The 22,746-nt window shown below is 34.8% G+C and overlaps 1 protein-coding gene across 9 annotated transcripts in view; it reads left to right on the top strand.

Moving 5' to 3' along the window:
• Nucleotides 1-22,746, top strand: part of HLTF (helicase like transcription factor) — a 49,705-nt gene that overhangs the window by 16,904 nt on the left and 10,055 nt on the right. For 6 of the 9 annotated variants that reach the window (XM_035705096.2, XM_035705095.2, XM_025449052.3 and 3 more), the window contains exons 9-19: nt 2,526-2,601; nt 3,665-3,755; nt 5,698-5,777; nt 5,863-5,904; nt 6,756-6,845; nt 9,277-9,374; nt 12,903-13,046; nt 13,518-13,656; nt 14,860-14,995; nt 16,507-16,686; nt 22,346-22,470. In XM_035705096.2, the coding sequence (XP_035560989.1) occupies nt 2,526-2,601; nt 3,665-3,755; nt 5,698-5,777; nt 5,863-5,904; nt 6,756-6,845; nt 9,277-9,374; nt 12,903-13,046; nt 13,518-13,656; nt 14,860-14,995; nt 16,507-16,686; nt 22,346-22,470 (1,201 nt within the window). The remainder of the gene's footprint in view (nt 1-2,525; nt 2,602-3,664; nt 3,756-5,697; nt 5,778-5,862; nt 5,905-6,755; nt 6,846-9,276; nt 9,375-12,902; nt 13,047-13,517; nt 13,657-14,859; nt 14,996-16,506; nt 16,687-22,345; nt 22,471-22,746) is intronic. The other 3 variants (XM_049100049.1, XM_035705097.2, XM_025449051.3) reach the window with 1 other exon arrangement.

Below are 22,746 nucleotides of genomic sequence, written 5' to 3'. Positions count from 1 at the left end.
ATGTATTTTTACATATGGCATATAAACATAATATACTTGATTTCTAGGAATTAAAAGTGAATTCATTTTATGGGAAAAATAAATGGTATTAGAATGAAACAATTTTCATTTTCAGCTGAAAATTCAAAGAACTTAAAGTAGGAAATAACTGAACAAAAGGTATATGCAAAATACGTCTTTTTTTTGGACTTTTCTGTACTGCTGCTGTTCTCATTTTTTAGTTTTCAAAGACATTGCATATCAATTTACTGCCACTGCTTATTGAGAGTCTGTTTTATTAATTTTTGCATCTTAGTTGCATTTCCTTCTTTGTACTTTTTTTTAAGATTATTTATTTATTCATGAGACACACAGAAAGAGAGGCAAAGACCTAGGCAGAGGGAGAAGCAGGCTCCATGGGAGCCCGATGTGAGACCCGATCCCTGGACTCTGGAATCATGCCCTGAGCTGAAGGCAAATGCTCAACCACTGAGCCACCCAGGCATTCCTCCTTTGTACTTTTTATTGTGAGCTTAACTTATTAAATGTCTGAGATTCAGTTCCTAACCATGAGTAGTTTGATTCTTTTCATCCTGTTCTTCCTACATTTTTTTAAAAAGATTTTATTTATTTATTCATGGCAGAGAGAGAGGCAGAGACACAGGTAGAGGGAGAAGCAGGTTCCACGCAAAGAGCCCGATGTGGGACTCAGTCCTGGAACTCTGGGATCACACCCTGAGCCGAAGGCAGACCGCTCAACCACTGAGCCACTCCAGGCATCCCCTATATTTTGTTATTAAAATGGAAGAATATCACCTAAGACTACTTCTAGCTTCAGTAGCAACTATCAGTTTAAAGAATTATCTATTATCTGTAAGGCTTTCCCTCCCTCCCACCCCCCGCCCCAAAATCAGCAATGCTTTTAAGGTGTTACATAGTAGGAAGGTGCTAGTATATATCTAGTTTGTCACATTTTTGAAATTGAGGCTGAAAATGTGATTTCCAGCTAAGAACTTATTGCAACAAAAATATTACACTGTTTAGATTAGCTACTCTAAGCTTACAGAGTGAAATGTCATTGATTTAAGTTCCAGTAGCGTGTAATATGACTTGCTAGATTGGACTCTGTAGGTTTATTTTTGAACTCTGAAGAAAAAACTTGCTAAGCAAAGTTACTTAATACAAAAGAGTAATGTAATGGACATCCTTTATATGTGGATAAATAGATTTTATTTGCATGTTATTTAATATAAATGGTCGTACTAGGTATTGAAGAAGACTGGGTAGGACATTTGATGGAAAACATTTTGAATATCAGTTTCTTGTACTGAATATTGTGTATAAGTGATGAATCACTTAAATTCTATACCTGAAACTAATACTTATACTCTATGTTAATTAACTGAAAACTTGGGAAAAAAAAATCATTTGCCTAACTTGTAAAAAAAAAAAAAAAAAAAGGGAAAGAAAGGTGTAATACTATGAAAAGATGGTAGCTTTGAACCATAATGTATCAAATATTTAATAATAGCTATGCAATCTTAATGTAAATACTTGTCAGTGACTAAAATAAAATATCCTGAGCGCTGAAAAAAAAATGCAAATAAAACTTAATTTTCTACAGTAACCCTTCTAGTTACATTTTCTAGATATGTTACATTTAAAATTTTCAACTTATTTAGACTCCTACCATTAGAAGGGGATGGATTGTTTCACCTATGTTTTTAGTAAAACTTAACTGGTAGGGTTTTGTAAGATGTTTCAAATTGTATTTTTTTAGTACTAAAATCAAATTGGCCTGTCCCAATCTCAGCAAAAATTGCTTTGTCCTCTTGTAGTATGACTAAATCACTTACCTTTCTTTTTTATTGGGAAGAATTAAATTCAACCCAATTGGCATTTGTTATTCCTATCTACAGAATCAAGTTAATTAAAGATTAGAGGAATCCTTCCCTATTAGACTCATTTAAAAATATTTTTACAAAAACGTAAAATTTTACTTTTATACAAATTTAGGTATTCATGTATACATTGATGCATTTTGAAACAAAGGGATATACATAAAGGGAAAAAAGAAAAAGTCAGGATTGGCAAGAAAATCCCCAATAGAGTATGATAAGTACCCTGGAACCTGTACTATTACCCTGAGAATTTTGGAGAACAAGGATGACAATGGCAGCCTCATTAAAGATAAGTTATTTACTGAAGTAGGGACTCTTGGTTTAAAAGTTTATGGTGAAGTAAATTCCATTTCATGTTCAGTGTTTCTTTCAGTAATGAATGTGCCATTTATAATTGAGTTTTGCTATTTGTATTCCTTTTGAACAGATAAAAGATCGACTAGTTTTCTCTTTTGAACTCCCTGTGAAAAAATTTTTTAATCTATTTTTTCCTCTTCACTTAATGCACCTTCCCCCATTGCTCCAGAATGGGGGTAGCAATCTAAGTAATCTTTTTTATGTAAAGTAAAGCAATATAAAGGATGCATTTTAAGTTTATTTAAAACTGACAACAGTGCTGTGTAAGAAATATGCCTTTTCATCCAGGAGTGTAATGTTAACGATCAATCTATGAAACTTGGAGGAAACAATGCCAGTGAAAAGGCAGATGGACTAATCAAAGGTAAAGTTTACTTTTCAACATGACCCCATATTTGATTTAAATTTTTCCAGTTTGATGATGTAATTCAAATTCTGGCTTTGTAATATATTTTAAGATCTCTCTTTTCTAAGGATCTCATAAGAACTGGTAGGAAAAATTTCATCAAGGAGGTCATGATGGAATTGGGTGGTTCTACACCAGTCAGAAAAGCTGAGGAAGAACATTTTTGGTTGAGAAAAAAAGTTTACAAAAGGAAAGTAAAAAAAACAATAGCAACATAAAGGATATTTTGTTCTGGGACCTCAGAGTAGTTTATGGTAATTGTAATGTGCGTGGACAAAAGCAGATAAGGGTGGAAGGTAGGTTAGAGCCAAATTCTGAAGTTAGAGGAGAAATGAAAAGAGGTATCTGGATTTAGCGATTATATAGCTGATTTAGCAGTTAATGACCTTCGCTAAATTAATTTTTGAGAATTAGAGCAGAGCAAAACTGAAAATATTTTAAGATAAGAATAGCAAGTCAAGAATTGGAAATAACAGTTGTGTGTTATTGTGTATTTTGCTAAGTGTGAGATAGAAATCGAAAAATAGGTGGAGATGAAGGCAGAATTGAGGGGCTTTTTGCAGGGGGTGAGGAACATTAAGAAATCCATGGGTTGGAAGAGATTTTAGGTACAGTGGAGAGAACTTGTAGACCTTAGTGGGGGCAGTGAGATCAAGAGAAAAGATAGGTGAGTTAGCATCAGAAGCAAAGGAAGTAAGGTTAATGGAAAATATAAATAGTTGAAGGGAAAAAAAGGTAGGAAAAATGGGAGTTTATAGAAGATGCATTCAATTTTCTTTGTGAAGTGAAGTAGATCATCACCTGGGAGTCAGAGGAGTTAAGAATCTAGGCAAAGGATGAGTATAGTATAGACCTTTGTGGTAAGTGGGCAGAGGACCTGGCTAATTGAAAGAACAAGAATGAAGAGACTAAGAAAGTTGAACTATTAAGTTGGAAAACCAAGGTTTTAAGGAGGATATTACTAGTCAACATAATTTACTAATACTCTGTGTATTTGTCCTCTTTTTTTTTGAAATGAAAGGATCTAGATGTAGTGGAGAACCCAGTATTTCAGATGTCAAGGGAAAGAAAAAGTATACCAAATCAGAATTGTCTAGCTCCCGCCCCAAAAGGTAAACTCTGTTAAGATTGATTGTATGTAATGTTTGTTTAAACTCTCTCCATTTTCTCATATGTAGGAAAGAGATACGACCATTTTATTTCAGTTATAAAGTTCTTTCAAATTCTTTGTTATTTGAAACTGCCAAAGTCACTGAGTTAGGCAAGTAGATGTTCTTATTTTATAGTTGAAGAAAACTACCGTTAATCTATAAAAGAAGTGAATTAGTAGTGTTTAATAATCACTTACCTTTTTACCACTTTTTCTATTTCTCTCACATAGGAACTAATATCTAGCTCCCAAGTTTTTTGTTTTTGTTGATTTTTAGAAGAGTTTTCTTTATATTTTTGAGGAGATGAAAACTGACAACTGTTAAATGATTTGATAGAAGCACTCTTTGCCCATCTCAGTTCTTTTGTCATTTTACCTTTAGAAATAAGACGTGATGAAGTTATTTATGGAAAGTATTATATTGTATACTAGAGGGAGAATTTTTTTTTAATATTTATTTATTATTATTATTATTTTTTTTTTATTTTTTTATTTTTTTTATTTTTACAGAGAGAGAGAGAGAGAGGCAGAGACATAGGCAGAGGGAGAAGCAGGCTCCATGCACCGGGAGCCTGATGTGGGATTCGATCCCGGGTCTCCAGGATCACGCCCTGGGCCAAAGGCAGGCGCCAAACCGCTGCGCCACCCAGGGATCCCATAATATTTATTTATTATTTATGATAGACAGAGAGAGAGAGGCAGAGACACAGGAGGAGGGAGAAGCAGGCTCCATGCCAGGAGCCTGACGTGGGACTCGATCCCCGGACTCCAGGATCACGCCCTGGGCCAAAGGCAGGCGCTAAACCACTGAGCCACCCAGGGATCCCCTAGAGGGAGAATTTGAATAAAATATATAATGCTCCTCTGATCTTAACTTGAATCTGTAACCTTATAAATTTCATTTACCTGCAGAAGAAGGTCTAAATACTTGATTTTTTTGTTGTATTGTCTACCATAATATATGCAGATGTGATCTCAAATCTGAGTCTCTGTTAGCTAGTCCAATAAAGATCTCAAAAGTAAGACTTTGCTAATTGTTCTCTATTATTAATACCTATCTAAACTGAGCATAAAACCAGGACTCTTCAGTTTCTCATCTAGATCTCCAATCTTACAACTGAAGTAACCATGAATTGAGAAATAGCACTGTTAGGTTGACCAGATAAGACTTAAAGGATGTGGAAAAAATAATGAGATGTGGGAAAAACTAATAACCAACACACATATGATAGTTAATTACATGTATGTTTACTGTGCAACAGGCATTATTTTAGGGGCTTTGAATGTAGTAACTTATTTTATCCTGTGAAGTGAATTATATTTTTATTTTTATTCCTGTTTTCCAAATGAGGAAACTGAAGCAGAGAAGAATATTAAATGAGTTGCCTGAAGCCACATAGCAAATAAGTAGTGGAATGGGAATTTGAATCTATTTAGCCTGACGAGGCAGTCCATTATTTTTAGGTGCTTCACCACTGAAATGTACTGTTCCTACACAAAATACATAAGAGTTTTCATTGTGAGCGAATTATATTTTTTCTCTTAGCTGCTCATTTCATTATACTAAAAGTATTTTCTTTGATAAGAGTGGTTTCTTTTTAGTTCAGTTTTATATAGGTGTTTTGTTTGAATGGCCAAATATTAAACACCGTATTAAAATGATTATTAAGATGGCTAACTTTTTCAAATTTAATAAATAGTGGTACTGTATTTTGTATAGTAAATGCATCTGCTTATAAAGCAGAATTTATTTAGCTAATTTTACTTTCATTTGGCAAATTTTTCTTTAATTTTTTTTTCAAAAAACAGGCAACACAAACATTTGTGCTACATGTATTAAACCTATATTTTCATATCCCATTTTGTTTCATTTTGATAAAAAATTTTTGTATACTTTATTTTAGAAGAAAAACTGCTGTCCAGTACAATGAAAGCAGTGATTCAGAGGAAAATGAAACAAGTGAATTGCCACAGAAAATGAAAGGTAATGTGAAATGAATTTGATTTGATAATGTGTCTTATATTCATATTTCCTAGTGTGACCATGTTTGTACTTGGTTTTGTTGTAGGCAAACTAAAAAATGTACAGTCTGAGACTAAAAGAGTAAAAGGTATGTATATAAATCTAGTATCCATAATCTACACTTAAAGATTATTACAATAAAACCCCATAGTTTTTTTATATCTCTCTAGCTTAGAATTTTTAAGTAATAGGTCTTAAACTTGTCTGCTGTCTACATTTGAACTACATGTGGAGCTAATCAAGGGTCGTAAATGAATGAGGCAAACTGAAAGATTAGTTTCAAAAGAAATATTTAAACTAAACAAAGTAATTTTTACTACTTTATAAAATGACTTCAGTAAAACCTTATTCGCATATGTATAAATTAAAATTTTACAAAAGTTGGGTAGGAGTGCCTTCTTGGTAATATTGTTTGCATTACCATACAGATGTAAAAACAACCAGTGAGGATCATTACTTTTTCCTTTATCTTTAAATTATAACCCTTTATTTTTTTTCTTGTAAATTGGATCATATTGTATTTTTAATTATTTGAGAAATTGTATTCCATTTGAAAAATAACTCATTATCACCAGCTTACCTAAATATTTGTCAGACTCCTCATTAGAAGTCAAATACCTGTTTCCTTGAAAATATTCTTCTGTAGGAAAGCTGAGTCCCCTTGCATATATGGCTGCTCCTACTGTCACATCTCTTCCTCAAGAGAAGTAATACTTTATGACAAGTGACTACATTCCTTCTTTGAGCTGGAATATGCTTATTAGTGTCAGGCAGATATTGGTCACTAGATATTTTGTTTTTATTTAATAATCTAAGCTCTTTAAAATCTAGAGTATGGAAGTATTTTTATTTCCTATCTTCAGGTGGTACCTGCATTTAATAAGCACAAGAGAAAATTAGTTTTCAAAGATCTTAATGATTCTGTGGTTTTTACTTCAGCAGGATCTTCTAAAGTTAAAGAAGATTCAGAGTTTGCATGTGCACTTATTTCATCTACCCCTGCAACAAAAAGGAGAATGTTGAAAAAGGGTCAGTAAATCTTCATGGTTTTTTTTTTTTTTTTTTTTTTTAAGCTGTTGTTTTTCAATGTAAAAAATTTTTAGTGACAAAAGTTACGAGAACATGGTACAAGAAGTTCAGAAGGTAGAAGAAAGAAAAAGATAAAACCCATTTTCCTTGGAAGTGTATGTTGATGTGTTCTTCTAGAACCTTTTCTTATTCTATTTATTTTAATTAGGTCAAAAATATGATGGAAAGAGGTCCTTTACTCATCCGAGTAGCAGAAATGTTTTTTTTCTAGTGAAGGCTTAGAATAATCGATGGCTCTTTAAAACCTAATTTCAATTTAGTTAATTTAAATTATAATAAAGATTCAGTTCTTGGTATGAGTAGAATTTGTTTTTCACTTATGAATGTTAGTGAGCTTTATTATAATTTTATATTTTGTAGTTAATAGGAAAACATTGCATGACAGTCTAAATATGTGAGAAGGGAAGAGGTTGAATTCTAGGGTTACGGAGGTCTGGGATAGGTTATTGTATCTTTGTACCTTAGTCTCCTATATTTTACATGTTGGGGATAATAACAGACAAAAGTTTGTTTTCATGGAGCTTATGTCTAATGATGGGGAAACCTAAACAAATGAACACATAATTTTAAACATTAAGCATTGTGAATAAAATAAAGGAGGATAATGAAATCAAAATTGTTGAAAGGGACCTGTTTAAGGAGGTGATATTTGACCCAACACAGAATGATGAAAAAGAGCCAACTTGTGGCCTAAGAATCAGACAATTAATAGAATTTTAGTATATGTGCTGCCGAAGCAAGCACTAGTAGAATTGAAAATATAGGCATTTTAAATAGAATACTCGACCCAAATTTTAGAAATTTTAAGAAATGTGGAATTTTCTGTTGAGATAGAATTAGAATTTGGATAGAATTAAGTTCACACACAGAAAGTTGTTCTTGCAGGCACATAGCCATTATAGAAGAAACTTAAAATCATAGCTGTGAAAAAAAATAAGCACATTTCTGGAAGAAAAGAGAATAGAAACAAAAATCAGTGAATGGAGACAGAACTGATAGTGCTCTCTTAAGTAAGACATAAAAGTCAGAAGGAAAAGATTGATGAAATTCTACTACATTTTAAATTACTGTGCATCAAAGTGTACTGTAAATAATGTGAAAAATGTTAAGAATGAAGAAGGTATTTCTGGTAAGTGTAACTTACAAAGGATCAGTGTTTAGAATGAGTAAAAGAAATCTCTACAAATCTATTGACAAAAGACAAACTAGTAGGAGAGTGGCCACTAAGAATACAAATGTGCATTCTAAAGAAAGAAAACAAATAACCAATAAACATAGGGAAAGATGTGCAGATTCAGTCATTGAGGAAATAAAGGAACAGAGAGATACCATTTTACCTGTTATATTTATAAACATTTAAAAATCTCATAGTGGGCAGCCCCGGGTGGCTCAGCGATTTAGTGCCTGCTTTCAGCCCAGGGCGTGATCTGGAGACCCGGGATTGAGTCCCACATCGGGCTCCCTGAATGGCGCCTGCTGCTTCTCCCTCTGCCTCTCTCTCTGTGTCTCTCATGAATAAATAAAATCTTTAAAAATAAAAATAAAAATCTCATAGTGCCACATATAGGCAAAGTCGTAAAATAACAGGAACTCTGATGTGGTATGGATGGGAATATAAATTACCGTAGTGAGTAACTGAGCCAAATATAATGAAGATAGATATATCATTGAGATATGTAGAAGGACCCATGAAAAAATAGTTTTCACTGCTGTGTTATTTTAGAAAAATATTGGAAATAACGTAAATACTGTCCAGCAGGGTAATGGAAAATAAAATTGTAGTGTGTCCTTTTACAGGCTACTTGAGTCTCCTTGTAGCATGGCAGTTGGCTTCCTTCAAAGGGAGTAATCAGAGAGAGAGTAGGAGAGAGTACCTAAGACAGAAACTGCATCTTTTCTAACTTAATCTCTGGGGTGATATACCCCCACTTTCGCCATATATTATTTGTCACCCTGTTAGTGTGGGAGGAGACTGTATGAGGTTGTGACTCTCAGAAAGTGGGTATCATTGGGGGCCATCTTGGAGTCTGGTTACAACAGTAACTATAGTACAGATTCCAAAAACTGCATAAAACAAATGTTACCTTGATGAATAACTGAAGAACTTAAGTACATATCAGGAGATATTCCATACTTTTTCTCTCAGTCACAATTGTCTATCTCCCCCCATAAGTAATCACTGGATTTTTATTTGTTTAAAGTGACAAGGTAAAGTCTACTTCCTGTTAACTTCATCATGGCTGGAAACAAATTTGCTTCATTTTAATTCTTTCTAATTTCTCTTCATAGAGGCACATTTTGTCATCTCTTTATTGACTTCATATATATGAGAAGAAAACTTAAAGATGTTTCAACTGATTGTTTCTTTCAGGAGCATCTGCAGTGGAGGGTTCAAAGAAAACTGATATTGAAGACAGACCAAGGACAACACTGATCATCTGTCCACTTTCTGTGTTAAGCAACTGGATTGTAAGTCTTCACAGCCTTTTAAAAATGTTACATAATTTATGTTTTACTCTTGTATGATTAAAAAGTATTATGTTAGAGTCATTCATTGGGAAAGATGTGCTAGGTCAGCCCTTTATGTCTAAGTTAAAATAATTGTTAGGTGAATTGGGGTTTTATTTGCTGAATTGAAGTAATTCTTCTTTGGAGATTTATAGTAGAGAAAGAAACCTAATATAACCTTTATAACCTTAAATGTTATAAGATGAGGTTTGTACTTCTTCCTCTGTCATTTCTCTCCCACAAGGTAGGAGAGGTATATAATTTAAGACTATTTATGAACTATTGGAGACTCTTTTCTAGGAACTACCCTAACTTCTGTTTTATATAACAACTTGTAGCATTTAGTGAGCTCCTGTGTGTTCAGTTTTTCCCTAAGCTCTTTCCATAGATTTCTTCATTTAGCCCTCACAAATACTATTCTCACTTTTCTGATGATCAGTTTGAAACACACAGAAATTAAATAACTGAGTAGATTGTTCAGCTAATAAATGATGGAGCTAGGATACAGTCTCCCAACATTCTGATTCTTGAGCCTGTGCTTTTAATTTTAAGGCTACCCACCAGAAAATTTTGTCTTTTTTTTTCTTCCAGATTGCTTTTCTATTCTAAAACATTATACTGGAATGGAACCTCTTTATATGTTATTTGTAAGGAGCAGCTTTGGTTATGTTTCTTTGCCAGTTTGAGCTTCAGGCTGCATGTTATAATGAAATAATGACTCTATTGGAAGCATTGTGAACATAAAAGCCACTGGATGTGAACTCTATTCTTGCCATGTCCAAGGTTATTTGCATCTCTCCTGACCTTTCCTCCTCTAATCTGACCTTTCCTTCTCTAATCTCAGAGGTGGAAGAGGTCCTAGTTTTTGTAAGACCATTACCTTAGTCTGTACATTGGATTCCATTTCTTCCCATCTCTGCATTTTATCTGTTATTTTTCTCTTTGCCTGGTTATTTAGTCTCTTCCTACTGGCTTTTTCATGAAACATACTCAGACTTTTTTTTTTTTTTTTTTTTTTTAAGATTTTATTTATTTATTAGAGAAACAGAGAGATTGAGAGAGAGAGAGGCAGAAACACAGGCAGAGGGAGGAGCAGGCTCCATGCAGGGAGTCTGACATTGGACTCTATCCCAGGTCTCCAGGATCACACCCCGGGCCAAAGGCAGGCGCTAAACCACTGAGCCACCAGGGCTGCCCATACTCAGACCTTTTTTATTTTTTAAATACTTCCTCTTGATTTTGTCTTTAAGTTGTTATTCTTATCCTCTCCTTCACTGTTATACTCCTGGGGTTTAATTTCCACTGTGTGCTTTTATTTACTAATTCCTTAACTTGTAATCTGGCTTCTGCCACTTACTATCTAAATTACTTTGGAAAAGAGTAGTTATTGTGTAATTGTCAAATTCTGTGCCTCTTTACTTCTTGATTTTTATGTACTCTTGCCTTTATTGATTCTTCTCTTTTTAAGTTTTTGGTATATATGTTTTTTTAAAAATTAAACCCTCTTCTGATATTTTCTTCTTAGGACCAAAGGAGGTTTAGTTCTATATTAATGCTAAATATTAATGCTCTTTTTTTTATTCCAACAAAAGTATTCTGTTTTGAGATGCAGTGCATTTTGGGAAGGCCAATACATGGGTACTAGAAGGACTGTTTCGGAGTGAGGTTTACAAGTATTATCGGGGGTATAAATAGAACTGTGATTCTTTAAGAGTTTGGTTGGGGATATATATTTTAAAAATGGGTGATCAGCATTTCATTATAATTTTGTATTTGGAAAACAACAAAATTTTTGATAATAGAAACTTCGTTAGAGCAAGCCCTGGCAGTCTTGCCTAATGAGATTATGGGAAAAATTGATTTTTAAAGGAATGAGGGATGGTTGAGCATATATGGATTCCTGGTCAAGAATTAGAATTTTGTGGGGTGCCTCGTGGCTCAGTTGGTTAAGCTTCTGGGTTGAGGTCAGGTCATGATCCTGGAGTTCTGGATTGAGCCCAGTTAAGTCAGATACTTCTGACTGAGCCACCGACGCGCCCCATTTCTTTCTCATTTTATACCCACTTTTCCCTTCTTTTTTTAAAACTCCCCCCCCCCCCCTTTTTTTTTTAAAACTTCCTTGTGTCTTTAACACAGTTCTTCTTAGGCACTCACTTTAAGTATCAGAAGCTTGTCTACTCCCTTTTTTTTCATATCCCATATTTAATTAGTCCTCAAGTCCCATCAGTCCCCTTTTCTTGGTATCTTTCTTTCATACCTGTCCTTCCCATTCTGATCTTCTGATACTTTAGGGCTTTATCATCTCTCACCTAAGAGATTCTCAGCTTTGTCTTTCTGGTATCCTTTGTTTTTATTTTATTTTTTTTAAAAGATTTTATTTATTTATTCATGAGACACAGAGAGAAGCAGAGACACAGGCAGAGGGAGAAGCAGGCTCCATGCAGGGAGTCCAATGTGGGACTCGATCCTGGGACTCCAGGACCACATCCTGGGCTGAAGGCAGGTGCTAAATCGCCGAGCCACCCAGGGAGCCCCTATCCTTTGTTTTTAAAATAAAGATTTTATTTATTTATTTGAGAGAGAGCAAGCGCAGAAGCAGGGTGTGTGGGGGAGAGGGCCAGAAAGGGACGGAGGGACAGAGGAAGAAGGAGAAGCAGACTCTGAGCAAGGAGCCAATGCAGGGCTTGATCCCAGGACCCCAGGATCATGAACTGAGCCTGAAGGCAGACACTTAACTCACTGAGCCACTCAGGTGCTCCTCTCTAGTATCTTTTTTTTTTTTTCCAATCTACTCATGATTTGTTTTTTCCTGTTCAATATCTCTCAGATCTGTTGTTTTCGTGATTAAAAAAAAAAAACAAACCACAATGTCAAGTGTTTTAAACAGATTGTGTCTTCAGAGAGGGCTGGGACCAGGGTTTTTTTGTTTGTTTGTTTTTTAGCTTTACTACTCTTCTGGTTGATAAAACCTGGCAAATAGTAGGCTTGTGATAAATGAATGAAAGTGGATACTATGCTTGAATCTCTGCCTACATTCTTGAAAATATTGGTTGCTCTTTTACAGTTTAATTTTTATATTATGAAGTTTATTAACTGGAAACATTATCCTGTTAAAATATTAACATTTTTAAAAATTAATTATAATTTTCAAGGAATTTGGTTGTTTTCCTCCTAAAAATGAAGTGGCTGCTCATTGATAGGGCCAGGGAAAATTTATATAATGTATTATTATTACATATTTGTCCATTTTCCTGACAATAAAATAATAATTAGTATTGTTACTGTTGTTATTTTAGTTTAGATTGTAGGAAACTTGATTTTCTGTAATTTTATTGGTTTGACAGTACTTTTTTATATCAAACGTGACACTAAATCCATTTATTATTTTAAATATTTCTAGTGTAGTTTTAGTAGTATGACAGAATTTTTTTAATATGAAACATGATACTAATCTGTTTATTTTTTTTAATATTTCTAATTTTCTTCCAGGACCAGTTTGGACAACATATAAAATCAGATGTACACTTGAATTTTTATGTTTATTATGGTCCTGATCGTATAAGAGACCCAGCTTTGCTTTCAAAACAGGATATTGTTTTGACTACATACAACATTTTAACTCATGACTATGGAGTAAGTATGCTGAGACTTATATTTCAGAAGTTGAATTTGAGAAATAGGTTTCAGATTTCTAATGTGTTCTAAATAAAATTCAGACTTCATATTCTTTCTGTCTTCCTAAATATTTCTTTCATCACAGTGTTAATCTGAAGCAGAATTAGCTCAGTGTATTGAACCAAAGTCTGAGTAGAGAGCTAGACTATGTATGTTTAAAAGCTAGCCCTGTTTATTTCCTAGCTGTGGTACTTTGAACAACATACTTCACAGCCTTGATCCTTCAGTTTTCTCATCTGCAAAATAGGAGTAAATAATAATACTTTATAAATTTTCGATTATTCAACAACTTAATGTATATAATGATTAAAGCAGTATCTACCACGTAGTAAGTCTTGATATTAAAAATTAATAACTTATATTTACAAAATTACATGAAGTACTATTTTAATTCCCTGTGTTTTAATTCACATGAAACATTTATTTCAGACTAAAGGTGATAGTCCATTACATAGCATAAGGTGGCTCAGAGTGATCCTGGATGAAGGACATGCCATTCGAAATCCAAATGCTCAGCAGACAAAAGCTGTACTTGATTTAGAAGCAGAAAGAAGATGGGTATTAACAGGTAAAAGGGTTATACTTACTAAGTAAGTTTAGGTGAGGTAACTTTGTAAACTTCATGTGGGTATAAAGTTTGTTCCATATTTAATCATAGAAGTCATTGAATAAAATATTTCGATTTGTTTTTCATAGTTGCCCATGCTGTGGCAACATTTGAATTCTAGTCTGTTTATGGAACAATCACTAGACTTTTTTTTAAACTTTGGAGATTCATTAGACTTTTTTTTTTTTTTTTAAAGATTTTAAAAATTTATTTGCTTGAAGGATAGAGTGCACAGAGGGAAAGGGAGAAGCAGTTCCCCACTGAGCAAGGAAACCTGATGCAAGGCTCAAAGCAGAGCCTGATCCCAGGACTCTTGGATCATAACCTGAGCAGAAGACAGACGCTTAACTAACTGAGCCACCTAGGTGTCCCTTGTTAGACCCTTTAATTTTCCAACGAGAATCTTGATTTCTGTTTCTCGTCTTGAAGCCAAACCTGTTTCCTAATTGTGATACTTCTAGAATATGAGGAAAAGGATTTAATTTTTTCCTTCTTACTAATACTGCCGATTTATTTATAGATTTTATTTATTTGAGAGAGAGTGTGTGGGTGAGAAGGAGAGCATGAGCAGGGGCCAGAGGTCGATGGACAAGCAGACTCGGGGCTTGATCCCAGGACCCCAGAATCATGACCTGAGCCAAAGGCAGATGCTTAATTGAGCCACCCAGGCGCTTCATAATACTGCTGATTTAAAATCAAGCTAATGGGGTAGCCTCGGTGGCTCAGTGGTTTAGCGCCGCCTTTGGCCCAGGGTATGATCCTGGAGACCCAGGATTGAGTCCCACATCCGGCTCCCTGCATGGAACCTGCTTCTCCCTCTGCCTGTGTCTCTGCCTCGCTCTTTCTTTCCCATGAATAAATAAGTAAAACCTTTAAAAAATAAAATAAAAGCAAGCTAATGTTCTTGGATAAGGAAAAGGTTGAATTTACTGGACCTGTGGTCTTTTGCTTTGTTAGTATGGCAAGTGACAGCTAAAAATTAGAGCAAAACTGTATTTTGAGATTGCACATGTGTTTAACAAAGGACTGTAGTTACACCTTGATAAATAGTGGGTGTGCCTAGTTCAGAATGCCCATTTTCAACTGTTGTTTCCTCTGATGGGGTCAGATGGATTTTCTGAATGAATACACTATAGGGTTACAACAGTGTTCTGTTATTTTTAGGTACTCCGATTCAGAATTCTTTAAAGGACTTGTGGTCTCTTCTTTCCTTTTTAAAACTTAAACCATTTCTTGATAGAGAATGGTGGCATAGAACAATACAGCGTCCTGTCACAATGGGAGATGAAGGAGGACTTAGGTAAGCAATTTCGTGAAAACTGATTAATATTAGCAACTAATAACTATAAACAGCTTGAACCAGTTGCCCACTTCAGTTACTATATTTTAACTTCAATGTTGGCTTTCTTCTCCCAAAAGTGTTTATAGCTTTAATGCTTTTGACTCTCAAATTCTAGTGATTCTTGTTTGGGGAGACAAGGATTTCTAACTACCACTAAAACATAATAAGCCTTCCCTTTCTTTGATTTTAGTCAAACTGAAAGGAAAGGGAGAGCTTTATGGTCTCTGTTGCTCTTGCCCCTGAAATCACCATTAATTGATGAAACAATGACAGAAAAAAAACTGTATGCTCTGAGGATACAAATATGCATTAAATTTTCACAACTTACTTTATATCACTTTATATAGTGGTAATTGAATAGTATGACATACACTGCTATCAGCAAGAGTTAAAGAAAATGGTTTCTCATGAAGACCGATAAAATTCATCTTGGTCATAGCCATTTCACAAGGTACTAGGCTAATATGTGATTTAACGTTTTTGCCTAGAACAGTGGTTTTTGGAGTTTGGTACCCATTAGCAGGTTGTGAAATCATAATAAAGATGGTAGGTAGCATTACAAAAGGAAATGAAATAGTAGATTTGAGAAAATAGAGTGCATCACACATAGTATTGTTTTGTGAAAGGTTTCTGTTACACGTCTATGTGTTTACGTGTATATTTTATATATATATATATTTGTTGGATGGAGTAAAATGTGTTTCTTACTGTGGTTATAGTGGAGGAGGTTCAACAGCCACCAGCCTCATCTGCAAAACTGCTTGATTCTCAGAACCAATTATGTAACTTCTTTTTTTTTTTTTTTTTTTTTTTTCAATTATGTAACTTCTAATTTAAGAAATTGTATTTATATTTCAGTGTTGGGATAAACCTTAATTGATGTGCCTTGCCTTTTTTTTTTAATACTGAGAAGGGAGTGTAAAGGTTGTAGAACCTAGAAGGTATTTCTCCCTCTTTTGAGTTGTTACATCATGTTTTAATCTTTTTGCCATTGTTACTTTGTAAAAATTAACTGATTTTTGTACCTTGATTTTCATATTACTGAAAAACCTTTTCGAAGGTAAAATCTTTCCTCATAGTTTTATGATTTTTAGTATAATGCCTTCTACTTTGTGTTGGTACTTAAGAGTGTGAATGTTGAATATTGGATGATGTCGTTGACAGAATTAAGAAGTAAAGGTAGTGACTAGAAGAACAAAAATGGGGAGAAGTAAGAAAAATAAAGACAGGATAAAAGAAGATTAAACTGTGACAGGTATTGAATTGAAGTCAAGGAATTCATTATTGTAACTATTGGTAGAATTTATGTCTGATTATCAGTTTGGGTAAGACTCAAAAGATTTTTTTTTAAAAAAACCTTTACTTAGGTTCTTAAATAGTAATATATTAAAATATTCTTTTTTGTCTTTGTTGAATAAACTTCTATAGAAGTAAAAAGTTACGTAATTATTTGTTTTATTTTGACTTAGGCGTTTGCAATCCCTGATTAAAAATATTACTCTTAGAAGAACAAAGACAAGCAAAATTAAAGGCAAACCTGTTTTGGAGTTACCAGAACGTAAAGTATTTATTCAGCACATTACACTTTCAGATGAAGAGAGAAAAATTTATCAGTCTGTGAAAAATGAAGGCAGAGCTACTATTGGAAGGTATGGAAAAAAGAAAGCCATTTTAGAAAATAATTTTTATTTTCTTTCCTATTTAACTGAATATATTTCTTAGAAATGTTAGTAAAGTCTGAAGTATAAAGTTAATTTGCTTCTTTATTTAAATTCCTTTTTTACAAATTCGTAGTTGAAGTAAATGAAATAGTATTATAATTTACCAAGTAAGTCCTTAAGTTAGGAAGAAAATGAAAAGTATATGTGAAATGTCAAGTTCTGAGTACTAGTCAGAAGACTTTGCTCACTTCTATTCCTGGCTCTCTGTCATGGAAATTGATAAAAACATTGAGAGAAGTATACATATAAAGAGATAATAAACCTATTTAAGGACCAAAACCTTGGGAATGTTCACATTTAAGAAATAGGAAAGAGAAATTATTGTAGAAGATTCTGTCAAGGGCAGAATTACGAAAAAAAGTAAAAAAAAACTGTTGGAGAATCCCATGGAAGACCGCATAATCAAGAAAGAGGGTAATGGTCAGTAGTGTCATATAATGCAGACTTAGAAAAGCTGTTTAATTTGGTGATTCAGAAGTTACCGGTGTAAACTCTTAACATAGTTTCACCAGGATAGTGAAGCATGTACCAAATTGTAGGAATAAGGGAATTATAAGGAAGTAGTAGCAGTAGGTAGGGTTAGGCCATTTTTCATGAAGTTTGTAAGAGGAAGATGGAAGTAAGACTGGTACATAGGATTGATAGTTGGTTGCTCTGTCAAATTTTTGCATTTTATTTGGGTTAACTGCCTTGAGAAGAGAACATGGAGGAGACTATAGGTAGAGAAGAAAATAAAGCAAATTGATGAAGAAAAATGAAGCCTAGTAAGGGATAAAGAGTATAATCAGTGAAATAAGAGACAAGAGTATCTGCAGAGAAAGGTGGTGGGAAGTTGAGGAAGATAGCAGGATTTACAGCCATTATAATAAGTTGTAAGTTCTTAGAGTGGTAGATAGGCTTCACATAGTATTGGATATATATAGAAGTCAATATGACTTACCAAACAACATGTATAATCTGGGAATAGGAACTGATAAAGTAGGGTTATAAAGGGAGCGGGGTTGGTAGAAAGTGAGAAATTCTAGTTCAGCAAGGACATGTTTGATGTGAGTGCCCATGGAACCAGAATGAGTAGGAAACAAGTGAAAGCAGAAGAGGGTTGAGAAAATAAATTCAAGTTCAAATTTAAGAACTTCCATTGAATTTCAAAGCAGGTTTAACAGCAATTAGAGAGATTGAAAAAGATTTTTCTAACTAAGCAAGTTATTTCAGAGTTCAGAATCTTACAGTGGTGATTGAAAGTTCCTTTATTCTTTCAACCAAAATTTAGTATGTGCCTGTGTAACACATACTGAGATACAGTATAATAGACAAAAATCTCCACCCTCTAGGAGTTTACACTTTAAGGCAGGGAAGAGACAATTTTTAAAAATTAAATTTTATGGAAAAATTTAAAGCAGAGAAAGGGGATAGGGAGTGCTGACACAGTTTTTAATAGGGTATTCACTGAAGACCTTTCTGAGAAGGTTTCTGTGGGAAAAGATCTAAAAGGTAAAAGACATTGGAGTTGGGAGACATTTCAGGCAGAGGGAACAGCAAGCATAAAGGCTCGGAGTTGAGAGTATATTTGGTGAGTTTGAAGAGCAACAAAGAGGTAAGTGTGTCTGGATAATATGAGCAAGATGTCATGATGATGTCAGAGATTGGAGTGGGAGTACACAATGGTTTCATAAGACAGTCCACATATTTCAAGGACTTTTGGGCTTTTACATTCTATTAGATTAGAAAACCTTGAAGGGTTTTGACCTAGGAAAGTGATGTAATCTTAATGTTTTAAAAGGATCACTGGCTGCTGTGTTAATAAGATTTAGAGTCTAGGAGTAAGGGCATAAATAAAGAGAACAGTGGGCAGTGATCAAACTAAGAGATGATGGTGGTTTTACTACTGTAGTAGTAGTGATGAAGGATGTAAAAAATGGCTGGATTCTGTTATAGTTTGAAGGCAAAGCCAGAAGAGCTTGCTAATTGATATGGTATATGAGGAGTGATAGGAGTCAAAGATAACACCAGGTTTTTCTTTATTATTTTTCTTAAGATTTTATTTATTTATTCATGAGAGACACGGAGAGAGGCAGAGACCCAGGCAGAGGGAGAAGCAGGCTCTGTGCAGGGAGCCCGATGCATGACTCAGTTCTGGGACTCTGGGATCATGCTCTGAGCTGAAGGCGGCTCTAAACCGCTGAGCCACCCAGGGCTCCCCAGCACCAGGTTTTTCACATGAGTATGACTAGAAGGTTGGAATTACCATTTGTAGAAATAGGACTAAGAAAGGAACAGTTTTTTCAGTGAAGAACAGAAGCTCGGTTTTGGGCCCATTGATTGTATGATGCCTCTGAGATTTCTAAGTGAAGATGTCTTGTAGTCAGATATGAGATTAGAGTTTATGGGAATGTTCTTGATGTATATTTGAAAGTCACCTACGTGTAGATGGCAGTTAAAGCACAAGACTAGATGAGATCACCAAGAGTGAGTGATGTTAGAGAAGAGGTCTAGTGAGACCTCTAGAGACTGGCTAGTGAGGTTGGAGGAGGCTTCTACTCTAATTGTCTGGTACTCAAAAGAGATTTGTTAAACGGAAATGCTGACTTCTAGTGTAGTAAGTGACCATGTCAGGGAATAGACTGTGAAGGTTAATCTGTTTGAAAAGATTAAAGGAATAACTTTATTGAATCCTTAGAAAATATATAGGTTATTTTTAAAGTATTCTTTTTAATATATAATACATTTAGCAACATTTATTGAGCACTTACTAGGTGTTTTGCATTCATCTAAGTGCTTTATATGTTTTTGGTTTTTTTCTTTTTTTAAGATTTTATTTAGTTAGTGAAACATGGAGCTGGATCTCGACCCTGAGGTGATGACCTGAGCCTAAGCCAAGAGTTGCACGCTTGACTAAGCTACCCATACTAAGCTAACCTAACTGCTTTATATGTATTAATTAACAATAATCTAACTTAGTATAATAATTACTACCAACATTTTTTAGGTGAAGAATCTGAGGCACAGAACAGTTAAGTAACTTATACTATGTCACACAGCAAGTGAATGACAGAGCTGGTATTTAAATTCAGGCAGTTTGGTTCTAGAGCTTGTAAGTTCAACTTCATATTGTCTCTTCTTTGTATTGTTGAATATTTATGTATTTAGATTTTTAATAAAATTTATTTATTCATGAGAGACACAGAGAGAGAGGCAGAGACACAGGCAGAGGGAGAAGCAGGCTCCCTGCAGGGAGCCCAATGCAGGACTCGATCCTGGGACTCCAGAATCACGCCCTTGGCCGAAGGCAGGCGCTAAACCACTGAGCCCCCCAGGGATCCCCATATTGTTGAATATTTAGAAGTAATTGTTGACATAGTACTACAATTACTAATAGCAGATATATATACATCTAGATAGATATAAATATTACTTACCATAGCCCAGGCACTATTCTAAATGTTTTCCATGTATTTTTTCTTTTTTTAAGATTTTACTTATTCATTCATAGAGACACAGAGAGAGAGAGAGAGAGGCAGAGACACAGGCAGAGGGAGAAGCAGGCTCCATGCAGAGAGCCCAATGTGGGACTCGATCCAGGGTCTCCAGGATCATGCCCTGGGCTGCAGGCGGCGCCAAACCGCTGCGCCACTGGGGCTGCCCTGTTTTCCATGTGTTAACTTTTTTTTTTTTTTTTAATTTTTATTTATGATAGTCACACAGAGAGAGAGAGGCAGAGACATAGGCAGAGGGAGAAGCAGGCCCCATGCACCGGGAGCCCGACGTGGGATTCGATCCCGGGTCTCCAGGATCGTGCCCTGGGCCAAAGGCAGGCGCCAAACCGCTGCGCCACCCAGGGATCCCAACTTTTTTTTAATATGACAGTCCTGTGAGGTATATGTTACTACCATGCCACTGTTAAAGCTGAAGAAGTTGAGTATGCGAGTTAGGAAACCTACCCAAAGTTTCACAGTTAAATTGGCAAAGCCAGGTTTTGAACTCAGTCTAGCTCTAGAGTCTGTGCTCCTAATCATTAAGCTGTACTTTTTCTTTTGCCTTAATGTACTAAATAATGTGATGTATATGATTTTTGGATCACCCATTCTTCCTTCAGAAGCCTGTATTGTCATTGTTTTGCTGTACTTTCTATTGAATATTTCTATTGAAAACATGATTTTGTTTTATGTTTTTCTTTAAAGTCTAGCAATTTGACCAATACCTCTCTCTGTTGATTTCTTTCTGGAACATTGTGGTACCATTTAAATCTGTGCTTTTTTTTTTTTTCTCTCTCTCTCGTAAAGTTTTTTTTTTTTTTTTCTTGTAAAGTTTTTTTAAATGTTTTCTCTTCCATTATTTTATTTTATTTATTTATTTATTTTTTATTTTTTTTAAACTTTTTTTTATTTTATTTTTATTTATGATAGTCATACAGAGAGAGAGAGAGAGAGAGGCAGAGACATAGGCAGAGGGAGAAGCAGGCTCCATGCACCGGGAGCCTGACGTGGGATTCGATCCTGGGTCTCCAGGATCGCGCCCTGGGCCAAAGGCAGGCGCCAAACCGCTGCGCCACCCAGGGATCCCCTCTTCCATTATTTTATCTTTATGTGTTGGATGTTCTTTGTTTTCCATGGGTATCATTTTATGCTAATTTTTTACATATTTTTGTTTTACTTTTTATTTCTTCTGTTTCCCACATTCTTTCCTATGTTTTTCCACAGTGGTTTGTCTCATTTATGCTGATTTCAGTGTCACTTTGATTTCTCTAATGGTTCACTCTTCTTCACACTCCTGAGCTGTAGCTCCTCATTTTTCATCTGTTATTTTGCCATGATAGTAAATCATGGCATTATCCTTGCTCATAATTTTTATTTGTTCTATGGCAATATTTTTTTTGGTGAGTTTTCTTTCATTGCCATTTTTTCCTTCTTTGATCTTTGCTGATTATTATATTTGAATGTCTTGAGTTCTTTCTGGCCTAGCTATTTGCAAAAAGTTAATATGAAGGGGGAAGAGGAGGCATAGCTGTGTCCCAGACTAATAGGAAATATCCTTTTTAATTATGACTCAGGGTTATATCTGAGTTTTTTTAGGTATTATTTGTGTTTATACAACAAAGGTCAGAAGCTGTAGGGTTCCTTATAATGTGGAATCTTGTGCCCATAATCTTTACTGAAAACATAGTAGGTCTGTTGTGTTTTCTTAGCTTGCCTTCTCTTCTTGGTGTAAAACTTCTCCTTGCAAGTTCAGACCACAGCCGGGCACTCTGTTTTTGTCAAATTTTACACATGAAAGATGATGATTTTCCCCTCAGGGCATGCCATCTATTTTGAAGAATTGTGCTCTAGCAGGTTTGTTTGAGATCTGCAGTCCTCTCTCTCAGCATCTCCCTATCTGACTTCTATTGCAATTGGTAACCATTTCTCATATATTTTGCTTTATTGTTGCAAATCTCTTGTGGTTCCATTAAAGGTAGTTGGGCTTTTCTGTTTTCCATTGTTTTGAAGTCATTTCCAGAGAAGAACAATGCCATTTTTATTCCACTGTTTTAGAATAGGAAATAATATTGTTTAGAGGCCTTCATAATATTTAACATTTTTTTTACTTCTAGGTATTTTAATGAAGGGACTGTCCTTGCACACTATGCGGATGTCCTGGGGCTTTTGCTTAGACTGCGGCAGATTTGTTGTCATACTCACCTTCTTACAAATGCAGGGTCTTCCAGTGGTCCCTCAGGTAAGTAGATATGGCTTACATATCTACTGTTACATTTGTTAGGGATTTTTAAATCAGAATGAGAAATTTTTCTTATGCCCTAAATATAGTGTCTTATTTGTTAAATGGACGTTGTTTTTGGAATAGGACACAACTGGAACATACCCACAAATTCTTACCAATGAAATGGAATAATAATGATGTCTTCCAGGATTTCCAGTGATAGATACTCTTACATTGCCATTTTGAATTGGATCTGCCTTTTATTCTGTGGTAGTATGTGCAGATTCTAATAAT

Source organism: Canis lupus, chromosome 23 (assembly GCF_003254725.2).
Source record: "Canis lupus dingo isolate Sandy chromosome 23, ASM325472v2, whole genome shotgun sequence".
In the NCBI taxonomy this organism is placed as follows: domain Eukaryota; kingdom Metazoa; phylum Chordata; class Mammalia; order Carnivora; family Canidae; genus Canis; species Canis lupus.
Note: the sequence above shows the minus strand (reverse complement) of the source record. Positions and strands in the feature narration are given on the sequence as shown.